This window comes from Homalodisca vitripennis, chromosome 7, assembly GCF_021130785.1.
Source record: "Homalodisca vitripennis isolate AUS2020 chromosome 7, UT_GWSS_2.1, whole genome shotgun sequence".
Taxonomy (NCBI): Eukaryota; Metazoa; Arthropoda; class Insecta; order Hemiptera; family Cicadellidae; genus Homalodisca; species Homalodisca vitripennis.
In genome coordinates, this window is record NC_060213.1 from 75,276,616 (window position 1) to 75,302,354 (window position 25,739).

Below are 25,739 nucleotides of genomic sequence, written 5' to 3' on the forward strand. Positions count from 1 at the left end.
ATTTAATTTTAAATTGTCCTAGCGAGTGTTTCTCGGGGAGCTAGCAGAACTTCATACAGCAGATTAAGTAGCGATATAATGGATTTAAGATTGGATTTGAATTTATTATAATAACAATGGTGTTCCCTGGTGGCTTTATTTTTTGTTTATGAATAATTTATATTGTTACAAGCACGTAACCATGGCTAATTTTTATACAAAATTCCGTGTATTGAATTGCTCCTACGATTTCATTAACACTTTAACTATTGTGGGGGAACTCTAAAGTCGAAGTGAAAACACTTATAATGTAATACGATAGGATCCTATGATATTAAAAAAATTGAAATCGTTCTATAACCAGGAACCCATTTTTCAGTTTTCATGATTAAGAGGATCGGAGGTTTCGCACGTCTAATTAAAATTCATTGTATCTTCAACGGTAAAATGGAGTTTACTATTTTGCCTCAAGGAACAAAATACGTGGTGTTCCAAGAAAAATTTTACAAATTTCTATGGATGCCAGTATTCATCATTTCAAACAAAAAGTGTCCTATAAATACAGGTCGAAAAATGTCTCGTTTAGCCAGTAGTCACCATTTTTTATATTTTGTAAAATATGTATTATCTATAAAATTAGTTAGACTAATGAAACTCAATTTACAAATAAACTTGAAAAGACAAAATAAAATTTAAAATATAATTGTATTATTCTCTTTAATATTACCAAAACGGTGTCTGTTTGAATTATTAATGCAAAATATAAAAAACCGATATTGTATATAAAAATGTTGTTTTTGACAACAAGTATGTAAAGATTTTTATTACAATTCCAATAATACTTGTTTTAACGAAATCAGTCAGTTCATAAGCGAGCACGATAATTTTAAAGTACGCTTGCACAAGACGGGTTCAGCAACCATTATTTCTTTTAATACGCATCAGCTGTATTCATAGGTTATACAAATGTTTCAAGGTATTAACTATTTTGAAAGTGTTGAAAGTGAAAACAGTACTTTTCCAACGACCAACGCATAAGCGACCATGACCACTTTAAAGATACACTTGCAACAGCTTTCGATTTGATTTTCGTTCATCCCAAATATAAATCCTTTGAAGACAGCTGTGAAGTTAAAATCTGTCAGTGATTCACAGTGACTTGTTTTACTGAAAAACCTTGTCATTTCATTGTTGGCTTCATTGCGATATTTAATTTCAACAAAGCTTATGTTTTATCATACAGAAACAACGTAATTATATATTTGTACAGTAAATCATCTCTTCCACATGTCACCAATTCATGGAATATATATATATATATATATATATATATATATATATATATATATTATATATATTTATAAAACCCTTCTATTATAATCACATTCCATTATTACTTAGCATTGGTAGTATTTTAACATTGAGAAAAATATAGTAACATTTTATATAACTACACAAATTTCCCCCGAGCTTCGAAAGCAATTTTCTACTAGGTAATACATGTATAAATATTTTGGAAATTCGTAGTAATTTAGTGTTTGCATGATTAAAATTAAAAACTACTGAGTTCATGTACTCCCCTCCATGTACCTTTTCCATTTTCCAGTGGCATATTCTAAATGATTTTCAATGTCAATAAAATTTACATGTATTGGATGAGCGTTAGTGAAGCCTATCACTCATTGGTGATTAACAAATTCATTTCTGTCTGTATGTTTACCTGTTTGTCTGTCCACATAAAATATCAAAAGCTAACCGACCTATAAAATTCACTCTTTGCATCACAATTCATTTCTGTACTGGCAATACTACTTTCGATGATGGTAAATGACACTAAATAGGATTTGTCTGAGCGTTAGCAAATGTTTTTATATTGCTTTTTGGTAGCTTAGTCATACAGTAAAAATGAAAAAACATATTGCATTTGAAAGTCTATGTTAAGAGTAAGATACAAGATTTAATTGCAGCACACTTTTGCATTGTAGTACCCTCCGTTTCTCACAGGAAATTCATTTTTTTAAAGTGATATGAAATATAACTCAATGAAGAATTTGGAATGCATCGTGTGGCAAAATACGTTGAGAAATATGTCATGTAATAAAATAAGAATAAAAATAACTAATCAATTTAAGAGTCGATTATTACAACAACAACAACAAAAAACATTCGACTTTTTTGAAGACTAAGTTTTGATTGAAACTTCATTTCTACATAGACAATAATAAGTTCTATGATGTACAACAATAGAATTTGAAGGCACTAAAGTGATTTAAGTCAACAGTGATTGTTGCTACTAGTGGTAAAATAATGTGGATAGGATATTCCAGTACAAATCATCAGGAAATCTCTTACAGGAAAACACTTTTGCATTTTAACAAAAATTTTTATTTTTTAAACATACAATGTTACACAATAATCAAAGTAGACTTGTAGGAGATATGCGTTCAGGAAGATAGTCCCTTTTAAAAAGGATTCAAGTAAATATTAGTAGTGTATTGAAACAGTTAATTGATAAACAATTATTTGAACTATAACTCATACATATTGTAACACATCAATCATGTAATAAAACAAGAACAACAATAAACTAATCAATTTAAGATTCGATTATTACAACAACAAAAAACACATTCGTGAAGGTTCATGCAAAAGTAACTAATAAATACATATTCAACTCATATAGTCTTACCATGTAAGAGATTAAAACAAAATCGTTTCTATCGCGGATGAAACGTGACCAGAAGCGGAGTCTTGCTAAACATAACCACCCTTAGCTCGTACTCTAAGTCTGACATTTTAGTGTGTGACGTCACTCGCACCCGTCTCAGGATATGGACCAGGGCTGTCTTCAGGATCAACATCGCGTATGCCTTGCCTGAGAACACAATTTGGAGATTAATGTATATTTAGATGAAATACACTTCAAAGATTATGTTTTAGAATTTTTGGGAGATATTAATATATCTTCAATAAATAAATATTTCAGATGTTACATTTTCCATGTCTTTTAGTTTATTCACTATCTTATATAAGATTGTATTAGATTCAAAGGATATAAAGGACCCTTAGTTCCCGACGCATGTACATTTATGGCGCACTCCAAATTCCACTAATAGGGTCTCGAGATCCAAACGTGTCTGTCCAATGCCGACATGGAATTTATCACCTGGGTGTGAGGTTAGATACCACCTAGGCTTGTTATCTTTAACCTCGAGTTTCTCAATATACAAAATAACGTGTTTATTTATTTATTCATCAACAGCATACGCCATTTTACATTATTACAGAAAACAAACAAAGATGGTCAACAGAGTTTATCAAGAATTATAAATATTGTTAATTAATATTTAATGAATTAATGAGTGGCTAAAAATTACATAATAAATTCAATGAAAAGAAAACAAACAGTAACTACAATACTTGTTATGCAAGCAAATAACAAGAAACTAAATACACAAAATTTGACTAAATAACACTTAACAATATAAAAAAATCAAGCAAAGAAAACAAGCAATTAAAAAATAAAATGTATAAGTATTAACAAAACATATAAATATTTATAAAAAAATTAACAGTGTAAACCATTAACGATAAAAACAATGATACAAATATAACTGAGAATAAATATGTATGAATAATGACAACGTAAACAAATCAACAAAATAAATGGTCAAGGTAACAAACAGAAATATAATAAATTATAACAGTCACGAATTGAATAATGAGACACCACAGAACAGGCTGATTGTTTAGAAATGTCCTCCAGCTGATTACGTACATAGCCTTAGAATCTTCAGTAGTGAGTCCTAATTTGTGCAAGTGTCTCCTGACATGAGTCCAGTAGTAAGGAAAATAACCCGTATCAAAAGTCCTGTGTTTAGCTTCATCAGCCAGTTTATTAATTTGATGTTATTGACTCTAACGAGTTTCTTACCAAATGATTATCCAAAGAAACTATGCCACCGATGACAGTACTTATCGTTGAACCATTTCCAAATATATTGGTAGCTAGATGACTTATTTATACCACAAGACAATTCACCAAGTAGTTAACGGGTTCATTGTTCCCTAATATGACAATTTCCAGGAAGCCCGCTGAGATGTACTTCGTAATTCATTACGACTATCTAGAACGGAATAAGACTGAAAGATTTACATGCCTGCTTCGAGGGTCGTAAGAGAGGCTTGTCCATCACATAGTAACATTGTCCTTTGATTATTGTATATTAGTGAATGAAAAAATAGCGTAGGTAGATTTCAGATTTTTAATCGAGCTCAAAAAGAAGTAAATTATCAAAATCAATCTGTTTATTTATTAAATTTTTATGTATGTCTACAGATTTTTACAAAAAACAACCAATTGAATTTTGCTGCTTCAGAATAGTTCTTCATAAATATTTAAGGTTTGGAAGAGTATACTACCAGGAAATTGCTTTTGAAGGTGTTCATGAAAAGGACGTTTTCATGTTTGGCTTCAAAGAGACATTCATATTTGAAGATAAATAAAAAGAGCGTCCTGGAGCAATAGAGCAGAACTGAGTGCTGAGATTCCAATTTACCACATCACTAAATTTCCTCAGAATTACTGTGAGACTTTCCCAGTCTATATTAGTGTTTAAAAAAACTATTTTGTAGGAGTCCTTTGAAACATGAAACATGGAGAAACAAGACGATATAAGTTACTGAAATGCAGTTTATAATTATGATTCTAACTTTAATAGGAGGTACAGTATGTTCCTTTTTCTCAGTTATGAAACATTACCCCGTATATTTAGAAGGACTGCAGAAAGGATAAAATGTCTAATTGATGCGTGGCTTTGAAATTAATTTTACAATACGTGTGTTTCTTGAATTTGGCAGAGCATTAGGACATTTAGTGGTATGGGTTTGGAGTTACTTTCGGTTTATTATATAAAATTATATTTTATTTGTTTAATATCTTGATTTAATTAAAATTTGTTTAAGTCAGTTATTAAGATTTAAGAAATTATATTATTTTTATACTTTGTCTTGCAATGTTATATTACCATGAATGTTAATAATTTCTTACGAAATAAATGTTAATGAAAGTACGCAGTATTAACCAATTCGGTATTAATTTTAGTTTAAAAATTGGAAATAAAACGTAAATATTACTAGGATTAGGGGTACTCTTATGTTTCCCTGCCAACAAAAGAATATCTGCAAGTTTATGGCTATGAAAAGTTAGTCACTTTGTTATACGATGTTCCTCACCTATGCAGTTGCGGGGGCCAGCGCTGAACGGCACGAAAGAGTAGTTGTGTCGCAGTCTTTTCTGTTCCGGAGAGAACCGTTCAGGCTGGAACTGTTCAGGATTTGGGAACCGTTCTTTGTTCCAACCCATAGCGTGGAGCATCAGCGCCACCCGACTACCGGCTGGTAGAGTACAGCTGGCTAGAATCAGTGTTTACGTAGTTTCGCTAACAAAGTAGCAGGTGTGTTCATGCTAGGTAATAACCTAGCAATATATGACAAAGCAATAGCATTCTACATAACTGAGAAAGTCAGTCATGATGCTATAAGCAATAAGATACTTTTATGAATGAAAATGCACTCTTTACTTTTTATTTATTTGTAGCCGGATGTGGTGTGATAGTACTTAGTAACGTTCATTATGCTTATATACCTTAGTAAATCTAAACCTACTAAATAGAATATACATGACAAACCGCAAAACACTCAAAATGAGTTTTTAAACCAAATGTTGTAATTTAATTAATAAAACAGTATTTTCAATCTCTCTCTCTCTCTCTCTCTCTCTCTCTCTCTCTATATATATATATATATATATATATATATATATATATATATATATATATATATAAATGCGAATGTTTGTTTGTATGTTCCGTTATAACTCTGGAACCAATGCACGAAACATCGTGAAATTTTGTACAGTGATTCTACACGTTCCTGGAAGTAACATAGGCATACATACTAGATAGAGTAAATTTGGTCCAATTTAAATAGTTTATTTAATTAATTTTTTAATCATAAATCGTTGTTGATGTTACAGTGTTTTATATTGGATCCGACAGACTGCGCTACGACACATAATACAAAGCGAACTGATACTTACAGCTGTTAATACTTTCAGCTGAAGTTCATCAAAGAGGCAATAACATTTGTTTACATTTAAAATTTAGAAAATTTTTATTGTAAAGTGCTTAATCAGTAGTGTAATGCAGGTTGCATAGAAGACGTCATTGTCTAATTTTAAATTCAGATTGCACCAATGATCAATAAACTATCTAATGCAATGAAAATAATATTAAACGCTATTATGAAAACAACCTCATTGTAAAAATCCGTGAATGTTTGCACATAAGGTAATCGAATTTGGTTACATGGAAGGTAAATGAAAAGAGCCGAAAGAAGACACTTTATGATCGAAATTGGGTTTCTTTGATACATTTTCTTGAAAAACATCCCTCGAGATAGTACCTATCAGTAAAATATCAAATTCTACGGAGGGCAAACTTTGGTGCGTTGCAAAACGCCTTGTTCGTACATAAAACGTTTTAACTTCTCCTGATCTTCACTTGACCGTGAAACTAAGTAACGTGTTCTCACAACCGTCAACCAAGCCAAAGCGAAGCGTGGCCGGTTCAGCTAGTAATAATAATATTTAAAGCATAATAAACTGTTTTGGTACAATTATAACAAAGCAGTTTTATGTGCATGTCACAACAGAATTAACCATCACATTAAAAGTAATTATAAAATTTATAGCCTAACCTAAATGGTTACCTTATCAAAACTGTAATAACAGTTTCCGATCAGATGACACCTCAGACGCGCCTTGGTATCTTTATTATTAGGTTATTTCTTAAAATATTTGGCTATTGAGGTAAATATTTTTGGGCCGTAGAAATATAGTAATAGTTTAAACAAACAAGATCTGAATTTTCATGTTCTGAACTCTGATTTGTTTTTGGGAATTGTAGTTATGTTTTACGGTAGTACACTTATTCTGGCACCGGAAAGCAAATATAAAAATGTATGTGATAATGAGTAGTGACGGAAACGTCAAGACACCATCTGCGCACGTTAGATGCGCGGTGAAATGAATATTATAAAGTGAAGGAAACAAAAGCGCATGTTAACTTCATACTCTACTTTGTACGGCTACCCTCTAAAAAATCAAAGAGAACTGTGTCATTGGTTAAAATACATTTCAGAATAAACAGACTTGGTCATTAGTCAACTATATCTAATAAATGAGATAAACTATTTTTTTAAATCTAATATTAAAAATAATAAAACTCTTAGTATTTAATAGGACCATAATATAAGCATGCTTCTATGCTAGGCTACCAGGCTGCAAACAAATAAGAAAGGACTTACTCATTTTGGTGAACAGATCATCGACTTACCTAACTTAGTATCACTCGCAGCATGTCTCATGGTCATAACAATGCTACCGTGTAGCCTAATGTTTTCTATAATGACCTGGTCCAAGTACGTCATTGCGTTAGTGTCGGCATAGGTGACATCACGCTCGAGGTCTCCCATTACTTCCTGGATCTCCGCGAATATCTTTTCCTAAACATGAGCGCTAGAATGTAATTAGATTCACTATGGCTGTGATGGCACGATGCAGTTCCCCAACTACATTCTCCATAAATATTTCGTTCTAAACATGAGCGCTAGAATGTAATTAGTACACTGTAGCTGTGATGGCACGATGCAGTTCCCCAACTACATTCTCCATAAACATTTCGTTCTAAACATGAGAGCTAGAATGTAATCAGATACATTGCGGCTGTGATGGCACGGTGCTGTTTTCCAATTATTTCTCGGATCTCCATGAATATATTTTCCTAAACATGAGAGCTAGAATGTAATCAGATACATTGCGGCTGTGATGGCACGGTGCTGTTTTCCAATTATTTCTCGGATCTCCATGAATATATTTTCCTAAACATGAGAGCTAGAATGTAATCAGATACATTGTGGCTGTGATGACACGGTGCTGTTTTCCAATTATTTCTCGGATCTCCATGAATATATTTTCCTACACATGAGCGGTAGACTGTAATTAGTAACACTGTGGCTGTGATGGCACGATGCAGTTCCTCAACTACATTCTCCATAAACATTTCGTTCTAAACATGAGAGCTAGAATGTAATCAGATACATTGCGGCTGTGATGACACGGTGCTGTTTTCCAATTATTTCTCGGATCTCCATGAATATATTTTCCTACACATGAGCGGTAGAATGTAATTAGTAACACTGTGGCTGTGATGGTACGATGCAGTTCCCCAACTACATTCTCCATAAACATTTCGTTCTAAACATGAGAGCTAGAATGTAATCAGATACATTGCGGCTGTGATGACACGGTGCTGTTTTCCAATTATTTCTCGGATCTTCATGAATATATTTTCCTGCACATGAGCGGTAGACTGTAATTAGGCTAGTTACACTGTGGCTGTGATGGCACGGTGCAGTTCCTCAACTACATTCTAGTTCTCCATGAATATCTCGTTCTATAAATTAGATTTAAAATGTGATTAGATATAATACGGCGTCAACGTCATTGTGCAGTTCCCCAACTACATTCTAGAATATAATTAGATATACTTCGGCGGTACCATCAGGTTGCAGTTTCCAAACTGCATTCTGGTTCTCCATGAATATCTCGTTCTATAAATTAGATTTAAAATGTGATTAGATATAATTCGGCGTCAACGTCATTGTGCAGTTCCCCAACTACATTCTAGAATATAATTAGATATACTTCGGCGGTACCATCAGGTTGCAGTTTCCAAACTGCATTCTGGTTCTCCATGAATATCTCGTTCTATAAATTAGATTTAAAATGTGATTAGATATAATACGGCGTCAACGTCATTGTGCAGTTCCCCAACTACATTCTAGAATATAATTAGATATACTTCGGCGGTACCATCAGGTTGCAGTTTCCAAACTGCATTCTGGTTCTCCATGAATATCTCGTTCTATAAATTAGATTTAAAATGTGATTAGATATAATTCGGCGTCAACGTCATTGTGCAGTTCCCCAACTACATTCTAGAATATAATTAGATACACTTCGGCGGTACCATCAGGTTGCAGTTTCCAAACTGCATTCTGGTTCTCCATGAATATCTCGTTCTATAAATTAGATTTAAAATGTGATTAGATATAATTCGGCGTCAACGTCATTGTGCAGTTCCCCAACTACATTCTAGAATATAATTAGATATACTTCGGCGGTACCATCAGGTTGCAGTTTCCAAACTGCATTCTGGTTCTCCATGATTATCTCGTTCTAAACATGAGAGCTAGAGTGTAATTATATGTTATTCGGCGGTTTAAGTCACGATGCAGTTCCTAAAAAAATTTTTGGTTCTCCATGAATATCTGTTTCCAAACATAAGAGTTGAAATATAATTAGATATACTTCGGCGATGACATCAGGTTGCCATTTCCGAACTACATTCTTGTTCTCCATGATTATCTCGTTCTATAAATGAGAGCTAGAATGTAAATATAAATAATTCGGTGGTGACGTTAGGGCTGAGTTCTTCAACTACGTTGTGGAACTTCATGGATATCTCGTTCTAAACATGGGATCTAAAATTTAATTAGATATACTTCAGTGATAGTCACGGTGCAGTTAAATACTATACTATAATACATTAACGTAGTAGTTATTTTATTTCATGTATATAACTTGATTATTTTAAAGTGATATCTAGCAAATATTTCATTACTCATTTTAACCCTTTTCAGATAAATCGATTGTGTTAACGTACACAAAGCATCTTTAGTAGAGCTATTACATCGTTGAGGGTTTTAATAGAGTTACAGTCTATCGCTTCATAAATAAGTGGACATTTTTCCACAAGTACAAGTAGGTACTGTATCACTTTAGTACATAATTTATTTTAAAATAAAGAAAATTAAAAATTTTAAATTAATAAATGTCATAAGAAATATTCTTATACTTATAAATGTTCCATAGTCCTGAGGCAGAAATGTATTGACAGGATTAAATTCGTTATGTCATTTCTACAACAAGGATTCGAGTTCAGGTCGGGAACGATGTTTTATAAAATTAGTTGACTTCCACGACGTGACATTAGACTTAGCTGTTCTCCTATATTATACGAGTACCTTTGGCCCGTCAACAGTTGATATGAGCGAGAGAACCTTGCCTTAAAGGTTGGGTGCTGGAACAACCAGAAGGCTTGGATAGTAAGTAATAAAAAGGGGAATTAGATGGGAGTTTTTTCGTATCTGTAATATGATTGACTCGGCCATACAGTGTGTTGAAATGAGTAAAGATTATGTGCATTAGTAGAAAGAAGAAAGAACTTTGACGCCTTAGGCGTTGGAGCATCTTTAATTGAATTGGTCAGTCTGTTGAGGAAAATCACACCCACTTGCGGGGGTAGGCGTTTATAAACCACCGTTCTGTGTCTCCCAGTTTGGTAGTTTGCTCTGCTACATGTCTGTCTCGTACTATGGTTTAAGCAATTTGACTCATACAAAACAAAGTTGTCTCCAAAATAATTTGAGGAACGGCAGAGATTTTGAAAGCTTGCCGGCACGACTCTCTAAATTTGATTTTTATTTCTCATTTTAAGAGATCAAATTTAAAATATCATGATTTTCTTTACCTGAGTAAAATATTCTCAAAATCTGTGGAATATTCTAAAATTTTTATTATATAATATACATATATAATTAACATTCATATTATATAATTTAAATCTATTATACATATTTGTGAAACTGATAATAATGTGTGGTAAACGCCGTGCATTACCTGGACTTCCGGGTGGTGTCCTAGGGTGAAAAGTGTAAGAGCCAGAGCTGAAACAACTGTGTCAGATGCCTAAAACAGAAAAAACATTTTCTGATCATTTCAAAAACGACTAAACTATTTTATGTGCTCACGCTTAATCAACAAGAGTGTTGTAGATCTTAACATGTAATACATTCAAGAGGCAAATTAGCATTTTAATAGTTGAATAGCTTAGCGAAACTTTGTAATATAAACATTCACACATGTAATTCTGACAAAAATATAACTTTGTCTTTCTGTCAGTAACTTAATCATTTCTCGTGCCAATATGATTTATGTATGATTAAGAAATACATTATTATACTATAGTTGTTTCTAATTAATTCATATAATATAAAACAAACGGAATGGCGTTTGGCTTCAGAAAACGGAGTGCGCAAACATTTATGGATTTCTGAAAATAATAGAAATCCATAAATGAAAGAAGTCTAGAAGTGAAAATAATAGTATAAAAGTTTGATTTTTTCATATTTAAATTCATAAAATTTCATTTTATAACGGTTTGAATAAAGCCTATAAAATTTATGGCAGTCTGGCACTACTCAGCAGTATATGGAAGCTAGTACTTGCTAAGCACCTCATTATGAGGTCTGCCAAACCCTTATTTTCCAGCAACCAGCGCTACTCAATTTCACGTAGTTCAAAACTTTCCTGCCGAACGATAAACTCATCTATTAAGTACTTTGAGAGAGAGGTCAACTGGCTGAGTAACAGTTTGCAAATGTTTGACATCAAGCTTTAAGTCACCTGTTACTGTAGTGTACTGAGATGTTAAGAATCTTGCAGGCTTAGATGCCATCATGCCTTTGTTTACGTTGCAGCAACTGGAAGTGGACGGCCACACACAAGACACATACATAACAGACGCATGACAAGACATCATGATTAGACGTCATGACAAGTAACCCGATCCCAGTTATCTCACTCTAGTGGTTGCTTATATAAGTATGTTCAGGTGCTGAGAATGGCTGCGTCTTAAATGACACTCCTATTAAATGGTATTTGGAACCTGAGCTTAGCTCTGAGTAGTTTTCTTAGCTACGTACGATTTAAGGACGTGGTCTTAAAGAAATGGATTTAATTCCAGTGAAATTCTACAGGGATCAATGAAATATCATCCAAAACAATGAAGACTTGTGCAGATCAAATTGTTATATCTCTTGTAACCATTTTCAATAAATCATTCAAAGAAGGAATTTTTGCATCCAGCATGAAAATATCAAAAGTCTTCTCTAAACTAAAATCTGAAGAGAGTACAAATGTTGAAAACTATAGGCCTCAGACTATTTTTCTCTTGTATTTAAGTGCAAAACATTGTTTTGTGAGAAAATTTTTCCTTAAGTGCCCTTAAATAACTATGGTTAATAACAGATGATCTAGGTTTTTCGCTTGGTACTTAAATGCCTTAATTTCCCATTTTCCTGATATATTACAGATGATTGTATTATTTAGGCTATTATTTTTTGACTCAAGAACTCAAACCGATTGGTACATCTTATTGTTTTTTTTTCATTACTCTGTCGAGAACAACTCAACTATTAGAACCAACTCACACTAAACCCATTTTGGCTAAAATGTTTTTACAGCAAATGCAGTTGTGCCCTAGGGCAGGGGTGCCCAACCTTTTTTACCCAAGGGCCACATTGTAAAGCCTTTATGGCCAGGCGGGCCAACATCCCAGGGGATTTGGAACCCCAAACAAAACGTATTGCGCGGGGTTTTTGTTCCAGAAATCTTGTGCAAATATGAGTTTTGAGGTTATTTGGCCCTTGTTTCCTGATTAATGTAATTTCTTATTTATTTATTAGTTGTTAGGTAAAGGTTTATAATATATTATGTTTTTAGGTTCTTTTAGTAGAAATAAATAAAAACCCAGACTTTTGGATGTTTGCTCTAATTCTGAGGGAACAACAAAAAAGTCACCAATAAATTGAATACATTGATTTTAATTAATCCTACTAGGATACTAGGACATACAAATTACCACCATAAATGAAAAAAAGTGAGGTTGTTTTGTTTTAAATATTTTAAAATCAAAATACCAGTACTGACAAAAAGTTCAATGAGGTCCTTGGAATTGCTTAGTGCTGAGAATATCTTTCCTCTTAGGCTCAAAACTTAGTGGTCCCCAATCATTAATAAAGGTTTTAAATGTTCATCTGTAAGGGATGACCAAAATTTTGATTTGATAAAGTTCATCTTGGAAAATGCCTGCTCACATACATAAGTCGAACCGAACAACGAAACCATGGTACGAGCAAACTTCTTTATGTTCTTGAAATCTTCCGGCAAAGCACTATAGAAAGACAACAGATCGCCTCTTTTAAGGCATTCTTGATAATTTTTCTTGTGCGTTTCATTTGTTGTTACGTCAATAATTTCAAATTGAAGGGATGGAGGCACAGTATCAATATCACATTTGAATGGATTTTGAAACATGTTGATTCTACCACACTCTTTGTCAAAATGTTCAAATCTTTCGTTAAACTGCTGACTCAATTGGCTGACGACCTTAGCAGCGAACTCAGAAGGGAATGGCACACTAGCTTCAGATACAAATTTTTGAAATGTTTCAAAGTGGTCCTAAATCTTATTACTTAGCTGCTTCTCAAAGAGGGCCAGTTTTTTTCTAAAAGCATTTACGTGATGGTATGCATCGGTAACAAGAGAATTAGGTCCCTGTAGTTTTAAGTTAAACAGTTGATATGCACTTTGATGTCATCTAAAAGTGGCTAACTTCCACAACCACACCGGATTAGAAAGTACTGGCTCTTGACGGACCTTGTTCTATCATAAAAATATCTATTGCTTCCATGAAGTTCAAAAAAACTTTGTAAAACTTTACCCCTACTAAGCCATCGGACCTCACAATAGTAGGGCACGTCTGGGTAGTTACTGTCTATTTCTCACAAAAATGCCTTGAACTGACGGTGTTTTTGGGGAGGAACGACCATATGTAGTTTACTGTTTTCACAACAATTTCCATCATTTCTGATATTTCCAAATTTTTTCCACACAAAGCCTGCTGATGGATGATACAATGTAGTATGATGGGTTTCTCTCCACTAGTGCCTTCCACTGCTTTGTATACGTTTCCAACTACACCTGTTTTGGTACCACTCATGTTTTTACCTCCATCTGTAGTCACTCCTTTTAATTTTGTGTAAAATCAAGTCCGACACCTAAAACAGTTTCCTTAATTTTAGAAAATATTTCCACACCAGTTACAGTAGTTTTCATTGAATGAACTCCAGCCAGTTCTTCGGTAATTTGAAATTTCACTATTTACACCTCTTACAAACAGTAGAAACTGAGCTGCATCAGAGTTATCCGTGGATTCATCCAAAGCAATTAAAAAACATTCAAACTTTTCACAGGCTAACATTAATTGATTGGAGACGTCTTTGCCGATATCTTCGGTTCGGCGAGTCATGGTGTTACGAGACAGACAAATAGAGCCTACCAAAGAAAGTTTGTCAGGACAAAGCTCTTCAACAGCTTTCAAAATACAACTTTTGACTATTTCACCATCACTAAAAGGTTTACCTTCCGTAGCTAAAATGTGAGCAATTTTGTAGCTTGCTCTTACAACAGACTCATTTGCATCATTACGTTTAGTAAATATATTTCTCTGTGATGACAAAGATGCTTTCATAGCATCTACTTTTTCTATTCTAAGTTTACCTGAAAGCTGAGCATATTTACTTTGTCCGTGTTTCGTGTCAAAATGCCTTCTGATGTTGTACTCCTATCAACATCCTCCTCAAACCGCTATTGATGCGTTACAAATAAGGCACAAGGCACTGTTTCTGTTATTCACAACAAAATATTGTTCACTCCACTTCTTATTAAAAATACGACACTCATTATCAATCTTCCTCTTTTTGGTACTACACATTGCGATCTAATGTTTTTTTTAAATAATTCGCACTATTATTAAAATTCAACTGCTGCAGTATTCAACACGTAAAGAATGACACCACAAACACTCTTGTCTGCATAGAGATACACGGGCAGTAGCAATAGTACTAGGATTGCAGGGGTGGGGTGGGGGAGGTAGTGGAAATAAACAAGTCACGTGGCAAGTGGTGACCTTGAGTTGGGTAGGATTACGTCGCCGCACCGCGCGCTGTTTCATGCTTTCGCGCGCTCTATTCGCCAGCCGCAGCCACCACCGTAGTCAGTGAAATCTGTCTGCAACTACTTTACTTTCAACACTCATACTCCACCAAATGAATACGGCTCGTTCTACGTGAAATCGGCTGGACTGCTTGGTTCTCAAAATTTGTATTTATTTAATATTTCAAATGCTTGTAAACAAATATGGTTGTTTTGGCAACAAGGCGGGCCACATAAAATTGACTCGCGGGCCGGAGCCGGCCCGCGGGCCGTAGGTTGGGCAGCCCTGCCCTTAGGGTGAGCTTAGATGAAGTACTAACTTACTAGCTATGTCAGCAAACATTTAAGCTCCAGAGCGGACCAGTATCTTGCTTAAGATTATTCTATTACTATTACTGACTCATAAGAATACATAAATTTCATTTAAAAACCTTCAGTCTTTTAAATCATTTTTTACATCATCAGCTTTACCATTTGAGTTAGAGAGGAACCCATAAAAATTACTCTTCATCCTCAACATTGCTGCTAAAAAACTGAAAATAAAATAAAAATTAGTGTCATCGACCCTTCTAGTATTAAGAGAGGATTTCTCTCCGTTTTTAAATTGAGGAATTTAGATTTGTTATTAGATCGGCCAATTCTATTTCTTGTTTATTTCTACCTTCTAGATCTAAGCTAATGTTAGCAATAATTTTATCTTTAGCATTACAAACAGACTACAAAGAGAAAATTCGTGAGTTATATTTTTCCAACTCGTTGTTAAAGTCGACTAAACTAAAGGATATGATTTTATTATTCAGAGAAATGTATTTTTCTCACAAATGAGGTCCAGCTCATTAAATGAAGCATCGAGATCACGTTATCATCGCTGTTTCTCCCATTCAAGCCGGGGCTCAAGAGTTAGAATGGAAGTCCTTAACTAAATAATTAAATTGAGGCTAGTATTTAAAATTTATTGATTTCCATTATTTGTTTATTGTAACAAATTCAATTTCTTTTTCGATTTGTATATGATCTTTAAAAATGTTATAAGCATTTTAGTTAAGCAATTGGTTAAATATGTATTTTTAATTCATATAAATCTTTCATATCACTTCTTAAGTTTTCATATTGTTCAAAATACTTTCACATACTTATAGCTAATATTTAACACAAGGTAGATTACGAATCAATGAACCATCACATTATGCAAATTTTTTGAGTCCCAAGCAGGTGTTAGCGGGCTCTTTTAGCATTAATGAAGGATGCGATAATGATTAGGCTTGTTAGATTTAGCATATTTCCTAGACTTAACCAATAAAATAGGACAATATATAAATGAGATATTTTAATTGAAGCACATACACTGTATTGTATAAGGTTTAAAGTGATATTCATGCTTACATTAAAATTATACTAAAACCGGTTGGAAGATGGAAATACCTTCCAGTGGCTATCACTTAATTCAGGAATGTTTAGTGTAACTATCATATGCACAAACGTCCTCATTATTTTACAGGGAATTGCGTATAAAGCGATTTGACCTTAATAATTTATTTTATCCCTAATTAAGTTAAATTGCTTATATTTCATTTAACTCTCAAAGTTAAATATTAAATTAATTTAATCCTACGTTAGAGATTAACGTATTAATCACTGACCACAATTAAGATGTCCAATCCTTATTATTTAATTAAATTAAATGAAGGCAAGTGTCAGTGATCTGTAAACTAATATTTGTATGCAATTAAAAATAAATGGTTAAACTTATATGAAAACAATTTTCAAATTATTAAATTCGAGAAATTGAACCGCGTACATGCTTTTTTAAATGTTATGCCTCAGAAATATCGTTTTTTAAGTAATCCGTGACTTATGAACTTAACAAAATTTAATTTTTTATTTTGACAAATTATTTAGAGAATATTTCAACAAACAACTTTTGATTTTAGAACCAGCATTAACTATTGCTGATCCAAACATACCAAACTTCTAGATTAGTTTGAGATTTTCTTTATAAGAGCAAGAAGATTCTAAAGATATTTAAACTTATTAACCGTTCTATTAGAAATAATATTTAAGTGTACTAACTATAACATTTGAGTTTTTGGTTATGTGTAATAACTTGAAACGTACATGCAGATTATTTCGTTACATTCAATGTTATTATGTAATGTTCTGCTTATGAAATATATGGTAAACACATTTAATATAGTTTATTACGAAAAAATCATTATTAAAATATATTTAAACTATAATACTGACTGACCAATAATACTTTAATGATAACTCAAGATAGAACTATTATGGAAAATTTATCAGTGCATTAGTTTTAGATATAGTCAATACTGAATAGATTTTCTGCAAAACTTAATTAGTTTATTGAACCACAGTTCTTAGTGTATATACTTACAATTATTGTCATACTTGTAAGTTCATCCCTCCAATCATGGTCACCTGATACTACTGGCAGATTTTCAAACATTACATCCAGCAGGTTTATGCCTGACAAGCCTGAAAATGAAACATAAATGTATGACTAAATGTACATGTTTATGTTCAAGTGTTATACAATTAATTTTTTTAACATTGAATGATTCCTTTTTATTACTAACAGAGTGTATCACATTTTATTAGTTGCAAACTTCCTTAAAACAATGGGGTAGATTATGATTTCCTTATGATTATAATTTACAAGACTAGAATGTAAATGTTTTAAAATTTTTAGAAGATTGTAGCATAAATAATTGCACTACAAATTTAAACTAACATTCACGTTTTGATTATAAAAGTATAGTTCATTATAAAACTATACTTACAAGTTCCCTCAGTCCATATAACTGAAATTAAATTGCATTAGAGTATAGGCCACTACACAAACTCTACCTAAATACGTATGCATAATAAGTTGGCATTATTTAGTTTATGGATCTTGAGGAACGAATTACGTACACAAAATTGACATATTTATTGAGGTGCGTATAATTATATTGTGCACGTATAAAAACGTTTTTTTAATTAAACGACTTAATATTGTAACGTTTAAATTGCAATTTTGTTATGTCTGTGATGTACCATTATACAAATTTTAGTTCAGAATGTTTGGAATTCAGATGATTAGAATAATATTATAGAGATTATCGTATGCAAATTTTATTGAAATATGAAGCTGAAACTCGAAAATTTAAAGAAGAAAATCTTAAACATGATGGCGTTTATGAATAATTGTTAACACTTTATTAATATCATTATAAACACTTTAATTTTGCAATAATTTAAATAAATTTTACTAAGTAATTTTTAAATAATTGGTAGATTACCAAAAGTATTCGGGCAATATTGAGAGAGCAGAGTTTAAGGATTTTTATCCAAGTAGCAAGCAACATTTGATCAAACCAAATAAATAAACCTAGGTTAATATTGATTTTGGAAATGTTTTATAATCATAAAAATTTCAATTTTATACTTTTGGAACAAAAGGCGATGGTCAGTCATATCTTGGAACAAACGATATTACATTAATTCATAATTTTATACCCTTTTTATTTTCCGAAATTGAAGTAAGAAAACACAAAAAATGTATAGGAGAAATTATACCCAGTTAAATATAATTAAAGGAACCATTTCTTATTCTAAAAGTGATGTTATTTCATAAACTTCAAATGGTTTTGAATTAACTGTAAAATTTGGAAAATTTTAAGCGATTGGCAATATATCACATTTTAGCTCAGGATTAATCGAAAATATAAATGTACTATCGATAAATATAGGTTTTATAAAAAATTTGTTTCATAACAGCTGAAGTTGATAATGTGATATTAAAAACAAAAACTGTATGTATTGAGTACAAAATATTTCTGGAACAACTTATTCATTTGACATTGTAAGTATTTATTTATTTATAGAAATATTTAAACCCTACATTTTTTACAGTTGGTTTTTAAGTAGGTAAACAGAATAACCAAGAAAAAGTCCTCCTAAATTCGATATTTGTAATGTAAAAATATTAGAGTAAAATTGAGCGATTTTTATTATACAGATGAATTGCAAAATTTCAACATTTCCGGCGATCTTTTCAGAATTATGTATCAGATGTATCAAGATTTTAAGAAGATTTACTGCAAAAATATCGAAATGTATTAAATTCCAAAGAATTTATAGAATATAGGCCAATGTATGTCATCGAAACAACAAAGAGTTTGACAAATATTTCTGGTTCAAAAAACAACATTTATCAATACGAATTTTCAAAAAGCTGTTGCAAATGCGATTTATTATATTGTTGTTGTTTCTAAGAAATGTTTACCATATGATGTAATTAAGAATGGAAATTCAATAAAATGTTAAAAATATTTTATAAACTGTTCGTTAAATATTGTTTATATTTGTGCAAATATTACAATGAATTATAATTATTATTATACAATGAAAGACATTGATAGAATTATTCATTCTTTATTTCAAGAGAATATTTAAAAAATTGGGGTAATATAAAGCAAAATCTATTTCAAGATCATTTCAAGTGTTGGGCCGGAAGTGATGATTTAATTGTTTTTAATATTTACTGATCCTATGTACCAAATTTAATCGAAAAAGCTATAATAGTTGATGTGATATTAAAGGTTCAACAACTTAACAGATTGTTATCAAATTTGGTACACATACAGGTAAATATAATGTACAGTAACTAATTAATTCTTTCGACATAAATTGTCCACGAGAGCGAAATCATTCCCTATTTTTCAATACTCAAGTCAAAATAGTTAATACATCATCATCACATTAGTACTAATCAAATTAACAAATTTTTAAAATCAACACCACTTATCCCTTATATTAAAAATGAGGTCCCTTATATTTTCTGATTTATGGTAATTTAGACACATAATTTATAAATCAGTGGTTTATGTTCCTTTAAATAGTATTTTACATTGATTTTTAGACTGTTCCTAAAGTGCTCTAGGACCACCATTTTACAATCTACTGATGTATCAACATCAGTGAGTTGGCATCTATCATCATTAAGTGCACTCTTTCTATCTCATGCTTAACTTGTCCTTCTATCTCCAGATGTGGCTGTTTCTTTATTGCAATCTCTCAAACTATAAATTTATGGCCTCCGAGCCAGGTTCTCTGTCTCACTTTTCCAGGCTAACCAGTATAGAAAGGGCAATGATATTTACCCTACCTTCTTTGTGAAATTTACAGTTAGAGAATTGTGATAAAACCCTTAATTCTAGCTAGAACTAAAGTTGCGGGACGTTATCTCTCTCTCTATACGTGCAATCAGTAGAAACCTGGATCGTATCATCAATAAAAAGGTACAATCATTCCTTGCAAATGAACAAAATAGTAACCATTTACTTAAAAAGCATAAGTAGCAATCTATAATAACAAGCAAATATATACTCACGTTCGGTATTTGGACTTGTATCTGAAACCCCTTCCTTGCGAACAGATTCCTCTTCTTCACATAGCTTTAAAAAATTGATGTTTTATAATGCAAGAAGTAATACATAAAACATGTACCTAAAAGTGCAAATAGTTCTGAATATAAACACATGAGTATTAGATAATCTACTCATGACCTATGAATGGATTACGTTATTTGAGACCAATAATTAGTTGTTAGGAAGTGAAAAAGAATGTTTTAGAAATGGTGAAAAGTATAAGCTGAAATATATACCTTATAGTTTTTTTAACGTTACTGTCAGAAAGTAAAATTTGTATAGACGCCATAATTGACTATTGCCAAATAACCATCCCATCGTGTTTATATGTTGTATGTAATGTAAGTATAAAAATAAAGTATTGTAAAGGAGAAAAATACACTATGCATAGTTTGTTTAAGAACTAACTTAATGTAAAAATTGTCAAAATAACGTTTTTCCTATAAAAGTAAATTTATTTGCGTGGGATTTGGTGCTATAAAAAGCTTTCTTCCCCGTATTCTATAAGTAATCTTTTTAAGCACATCCAGTACTTCAACGTACCTCATTGATAAAGTTCATACATCTGTCCAAAATTTTGATAGATCCCTCCAGCTCCTTCCAGTAGATTAATTTAAACAGCCATTCAATATGTAACCAAACCTTGAAAACCCGTAGGATGACTATTCTGCCCACACTAAGAACAGAAGGAAATATGCGTAATTTAGTTTAAGGATAACAAAGCACATTAAATAATTAATTTCCTGCGAAAAGTACATTTTTAATTGCTAAATGCAAACTGTAATGTGTGCTTACCTATCAGTTATGGATTTTACATCCTTGAAATCATCAATAATAACTTTTCTTGAAAGGTTCGTCCCTGAAACAACGCAGGATACATTGTAATTTACTATAGTGCAATGGTTCAGTTTATGTCTTATAAATAGTGAATTGAAACAGTGGCAGACAATAAAGGCTGTGGCCGTTTTAGTACGAGGTCATAAAAGTTCACTGAAGACAGAAAATAAGGTGAATATTGAAGGACTTCACGGAACTAAAGCGAGAGTGATGGTATAAGCGAATAGACAGCCGGACAAACAGACGTACACAATTATTTATCCCAACTGTGAACCCACTGCACAAGGAAACTTACAGCATAAGATTGCATGCAAACATAAACATCTAGAATATATATCATACGTGCTGGATAGTAATGTATTAAGATTTGAAGTAACCTATAGCAATAAATGTTTTTAAAAAGTGCTGCACATAAATCTAAATATATAGTGATAAATATAAGCTAACTACATTATATCAATAATACAATGCATTAATAAATAACTAACAACAATATATTTAAAATATATATTTAAGCAATAAATATTAACAAGACGTTACGAATAATAATAGAAGTTCTATGAATATTTAAATTAAGGAATATTAAGACAGCAATAATAACTTTGTAATCTGTGGCAGCAATGTAATTCAATTATTCGAGATTAGGACAGAAATAATGTATCTCTCTTTCACTTGAGCTCAGTGAGCAGAATATAAGCCATCTTTATCATTATAGGTGATTAGGACAGATATAATGTATCTCTCTCTCACTTGAGCTCAGTGAGAAGAATATAAGCTATCTTTATCATTATTGGTGATTAGGACAGATATAATGTATCTCTCTCTCACTTGAGCTCAGTGAGCAGAATATAAGCTATCTTTATCATTATAGGTGATTAGGACAGATATAATGTATCTCTATCTCACTTGAGCTCAGTGAGCAGAATATAAGCTATCTTTATCATTATTGGTGATTAGGACAGATATAATGTATCTCTATCTCACTTGAGCTCAAAGAGCAGAATATAAGCTATCTTTATCATTATTGGTGATTAGGACAGATATAATGTATCTCTATCTCACTTGAGCTCAGTGAGCAGAATATAAGATATCTTTATCCTTGACGACGACAATGGTAGTGCGAGAGAGAATCGATGGGAATTAAAGGTAAAAATTAAAACTGACCCAATCTAAAATGCCTCATAAATCGGATTTGCATGCGTCCTAGTGTTGCAACATGACCAGATAGGTATGGACTCTTTACACTGAAGAGTATTCCAGAATCGGTAGGATTATAACTTTGAGAACTTGATAACTGAGTCGATAGAGAACGGAATTGTATAAACACTCTGCATAGTAATCACTTCAGAGTATTGGAAATGTTGTACACATAATCGATATGGTTCCAACGGTTACGTATACATTCATTACAACTCAAAGGTCTGATTAAATTATAAAGCATGTTTTCGAACACAATTGGGAAGGGGGGGAGATGAGGGAGTTGACTCTAAACAGTGTGGCACTATTGCTAAAAATATAGTCCATTGTATTCTGCTTATACCATGCACCAGTAGACTACAAGGTATCCTGTAGTGGTTTACAGTCCTTCAAACAAGTTACTTCGAAGAATACCTTAACTTCCTCAGAGAACATGAGACATTCAGTATGGATAACATTGCAGAGGTCATTTATGAAGAGGTTGACGAAAGGTGTAGCTAAATGCGACCCTTTAAACCTCCTAGAATGTCCAAAATTGTGAACTGACAAATTCGACTATCATCTGCGTTATCGATTTAACTAGCAGGAATATTTTATTCGAAAGAAAACTTCAACTAAGAGGAGCCTATGCACTAAGGGATTTATGGGATCTTTTAATCAAAAGCTATAGTACGGATGGTCAGAGGGGTGGAAAACAACACGAATCTAAGATCGTTTCAGGTCCTTAATAGTTTGTACGGCTCTCTTCCGTGAGCACAATATTATGGGCGCCTCCGCTGTTCGTGGCAGTGTGTGAATTATAGGATAAAAACGAAGTTCAATTATCAGCGGTGAAGGGAAATTTGGACACGAAGTTTGTGTTTTGCGGTTAGAGTGAAAATTCTTTTAGCAACATTTAATTCATCTTGTAAGATGTAGTGCTGATAATTATACAAAATCAATTATATGAATTTATTTATCAGGAGAAAATATAAATAATATTGAAACAAACGTAGACATAATTGGAGTCTAGAAAGCCAGTTGTTCTCGGACAAACTATCAATTGTAGAAAATCAGTTATACCATTGTTTTTATCATAACTATTTGATGGCCAATACCAGTTCTGTTAAACGTTTATACACATTAAAACATCAGGTAATTTTAACGGCTAATGATGATCTGTGCCATGAGAAATAATAAAAGTAAATGATACATAAACCAAAATATACATCGATGACTTAATTTTACACTGCTTTTACGGCCCTTATATAATTGATTCTAAATAGTATAAACAATACTCATTCACAAATGAATATAATTTCTTACAACACAATGTTTTTCCAATGCTGGTTTTAATTGTTTGCAGTTTTAATTTAATTTGATACATATTCTCCACCTCAAAAACCAAACATACTTACTTATGCTAGCATCCAAGGCCATTTCAAAAATCTCATCAGTAGGATCTGCAGGTGGGGAGGAGCTGACCAAGAACCGCTCTGTTAACTTCCTACTCGCTTCATTGAAGACCGGAAGGAAGTGCTCTACATTAGAGGGATGCATCACGGGGTTCATCAGCTTCCTATACTTCTTCCACATCTGAACTGTAGCAAAAGTGTAATTTAATGGAAATATATTTTTTCGGCCTAAATTACATTACATTATACTGTGTATTCATAATTTTAAAGAGGCCTTAAATGTTTCAATCATAATAAAGCACATATTTAATTTTAAATTGCACGATTTCTTAAAAATAAATCTTAATGGCCATTAAGGCTTTGCTAGACTACTGTTTATCCGCTTAAATCATAAATAATATCTTGATAGCTTTGTATTTAACGGCAAATAGGGACTAAGTTCAAACCATTAATATCGGTTTTAAACTTGTGTTGTATTCAGATGAGAAAGATACTTTGACTAGATATAAGTCAGATTTTCTTAACAATAAAATGTGCTTACCTGGAGCCTGAAGAAGACTATTGCCCAAAAATATTTTGATCAGCGAGTAAACGTGATCTTTTTCCAACATACTGGAGCTGTTCAAAAGAATCTGAAAAGAAGTAATTCAGTTAATAGCTGTACGATTTTAATATGTGTCTATATCGTATAATAGAGAAAAAAACTGCCAAAAGGTGGTCAGAATCTGAGTTCACGTTATCTTAAATCTCACTAGAACTCCGATTATGGCAGAATATTATGGTGTAGTTACAATTACTAGGAGAATCCAAGGGTTGGCAGACACAGAATAAGGCTGGCGACACAGATAAACTAATCCAAAAGGCTGGATCAGAATGGAAATCTTAGTTAAACTGGGAATACCCAGAATCTTAATATCTAGGTCTCTGTTACATGCAATTTCTATTGCGCGGATTACAAACAAAATGTTCGTAGCATAACAATTGATGAACGCGGGGTGAGGGGATTTACATTCGAAATAGATTTACACAGCTAATCGTTTCAAATTCAGGGTTAGAGTTAGAGAGGGGTAACCTGACGAAATCTATTGTAATGAATAAATTACTCTAACCTATCTTAGACGAACGAGATCACGTAAACTTAGAAGGCAAAATGGTTGTGTACAGTATTAAGTATAATTATACAAAGCACTAGAATAATTGTCCGAATCGAAGACCAAACGAATAGACATGTAAGGGAATAGGTTAGTTAAACAAATATAACTAGAGAAAGACCTTACAGTATTAATGTGTTAATCGGAGAGAGCTGGATTGTAGAGGGTTAAATAGTGGTAAAATAGGTTTGTGAAGAGTCACTCAGTAAGTACTTTTTAATGTATTGACGTGTACTCCCTCATATGTGACAGCAAAACACAGGTTTGGTACATGGAAATGCCTTGGGATGATCTTGAAGAACAAAGTTTTCATTAAATATCACCGTATTGGTATGGCAGAGTAAACTGCACACAGTATTAAAGGAACCTCAGAGGGAGGGGCGAGGTATAAGGGGGGTTTTTAAGAGGGGTATTTAAGGGGGAGGTATTAAGGGGCGCATTAAATTAAGGATGCCCTCTTGACAGCACATAACTCGAGAAAAGGCCCCTATTAAACGGGGCTTGGTGTACTAAAGTTTTAAGAACACGTGAGCATCAGCTGGAGCGAGATATACAAAAACCACGCACCTTGATTAAGGACCGGAATGATCCATTATATGAGAACCTCTAGCGATGATGCTAATTGGTGTCGGCAGCAAGATACGCAACGCTATCCTCCAATACAGTCCGAGAGGAAATTAGGCTGTCCCGTTCAAAACACCTTGGTATGTGATCAATTAGTGACAACAGAAGTGATTAGATGATCTTTGCAATCAGGTTCTTGTGCATACCAAGTAGAGTTGAGTAAAAA

At 32.6% G+C, this 25,739-nt stretch overlaps 1 protein-coding gene across 4 annotated transcripts in view; it reads right to left on the bottom strand.

Annotated features, from left to right (window-relative positions):
• Positions 1–2,341: 2,341 nt before the first annotated feature.
• Positions 2,342–25,739, bottom strand: part of LOC124365983 (cytochrome P450 4c21-like) — a 45,036-nt gene continuing 21,638 nt past the window's right edge. For all 4 annotated transcript variants that reach the window (XM_046822148.1, XM_046822147.1, XM_046822150.1 and 1 more), the window contains 10 exons: positions 24,340–24,430; positions 23,802–23,984; positions 21,166–21,229; positions 20,914–21,046; positions 20,334–20,397; positions 17,334–17,434; positions 10,784–10,852; positions 7,377–7,545; positions 5,215–5,394; positions 2,342–2,854 (listed from right to left, as the gene is read on the bottom strand). In XM_046822148.1, the coding sequence (XP_046678104.1) occupies positions 2,697–2,854; positions 5,215–5,394; positions 7,377–7,545; positions 10,784–10,852; positions 17,334–17,434; positions 20,334–20,397; positions 20,914–21,046; positions 21,166–21,229; positions 23,802–23,984; positions 24,340–24,430 (1,212 nt within the window). In that variant the 3' untranslated portion in view covers positions 2,342–2,696. The remainder of the gene's footprint in view (positions 2,855–5,214; positions 5,395–7,376; positions 7,546–10,783; positions 10,853–17,333; positions 17,435–20,333; positions 20,398–20,913; positions 21,047–21,165; positions 21,230–23,801; positions 23,985–24,339; positions 24,431–25,739) is intronic.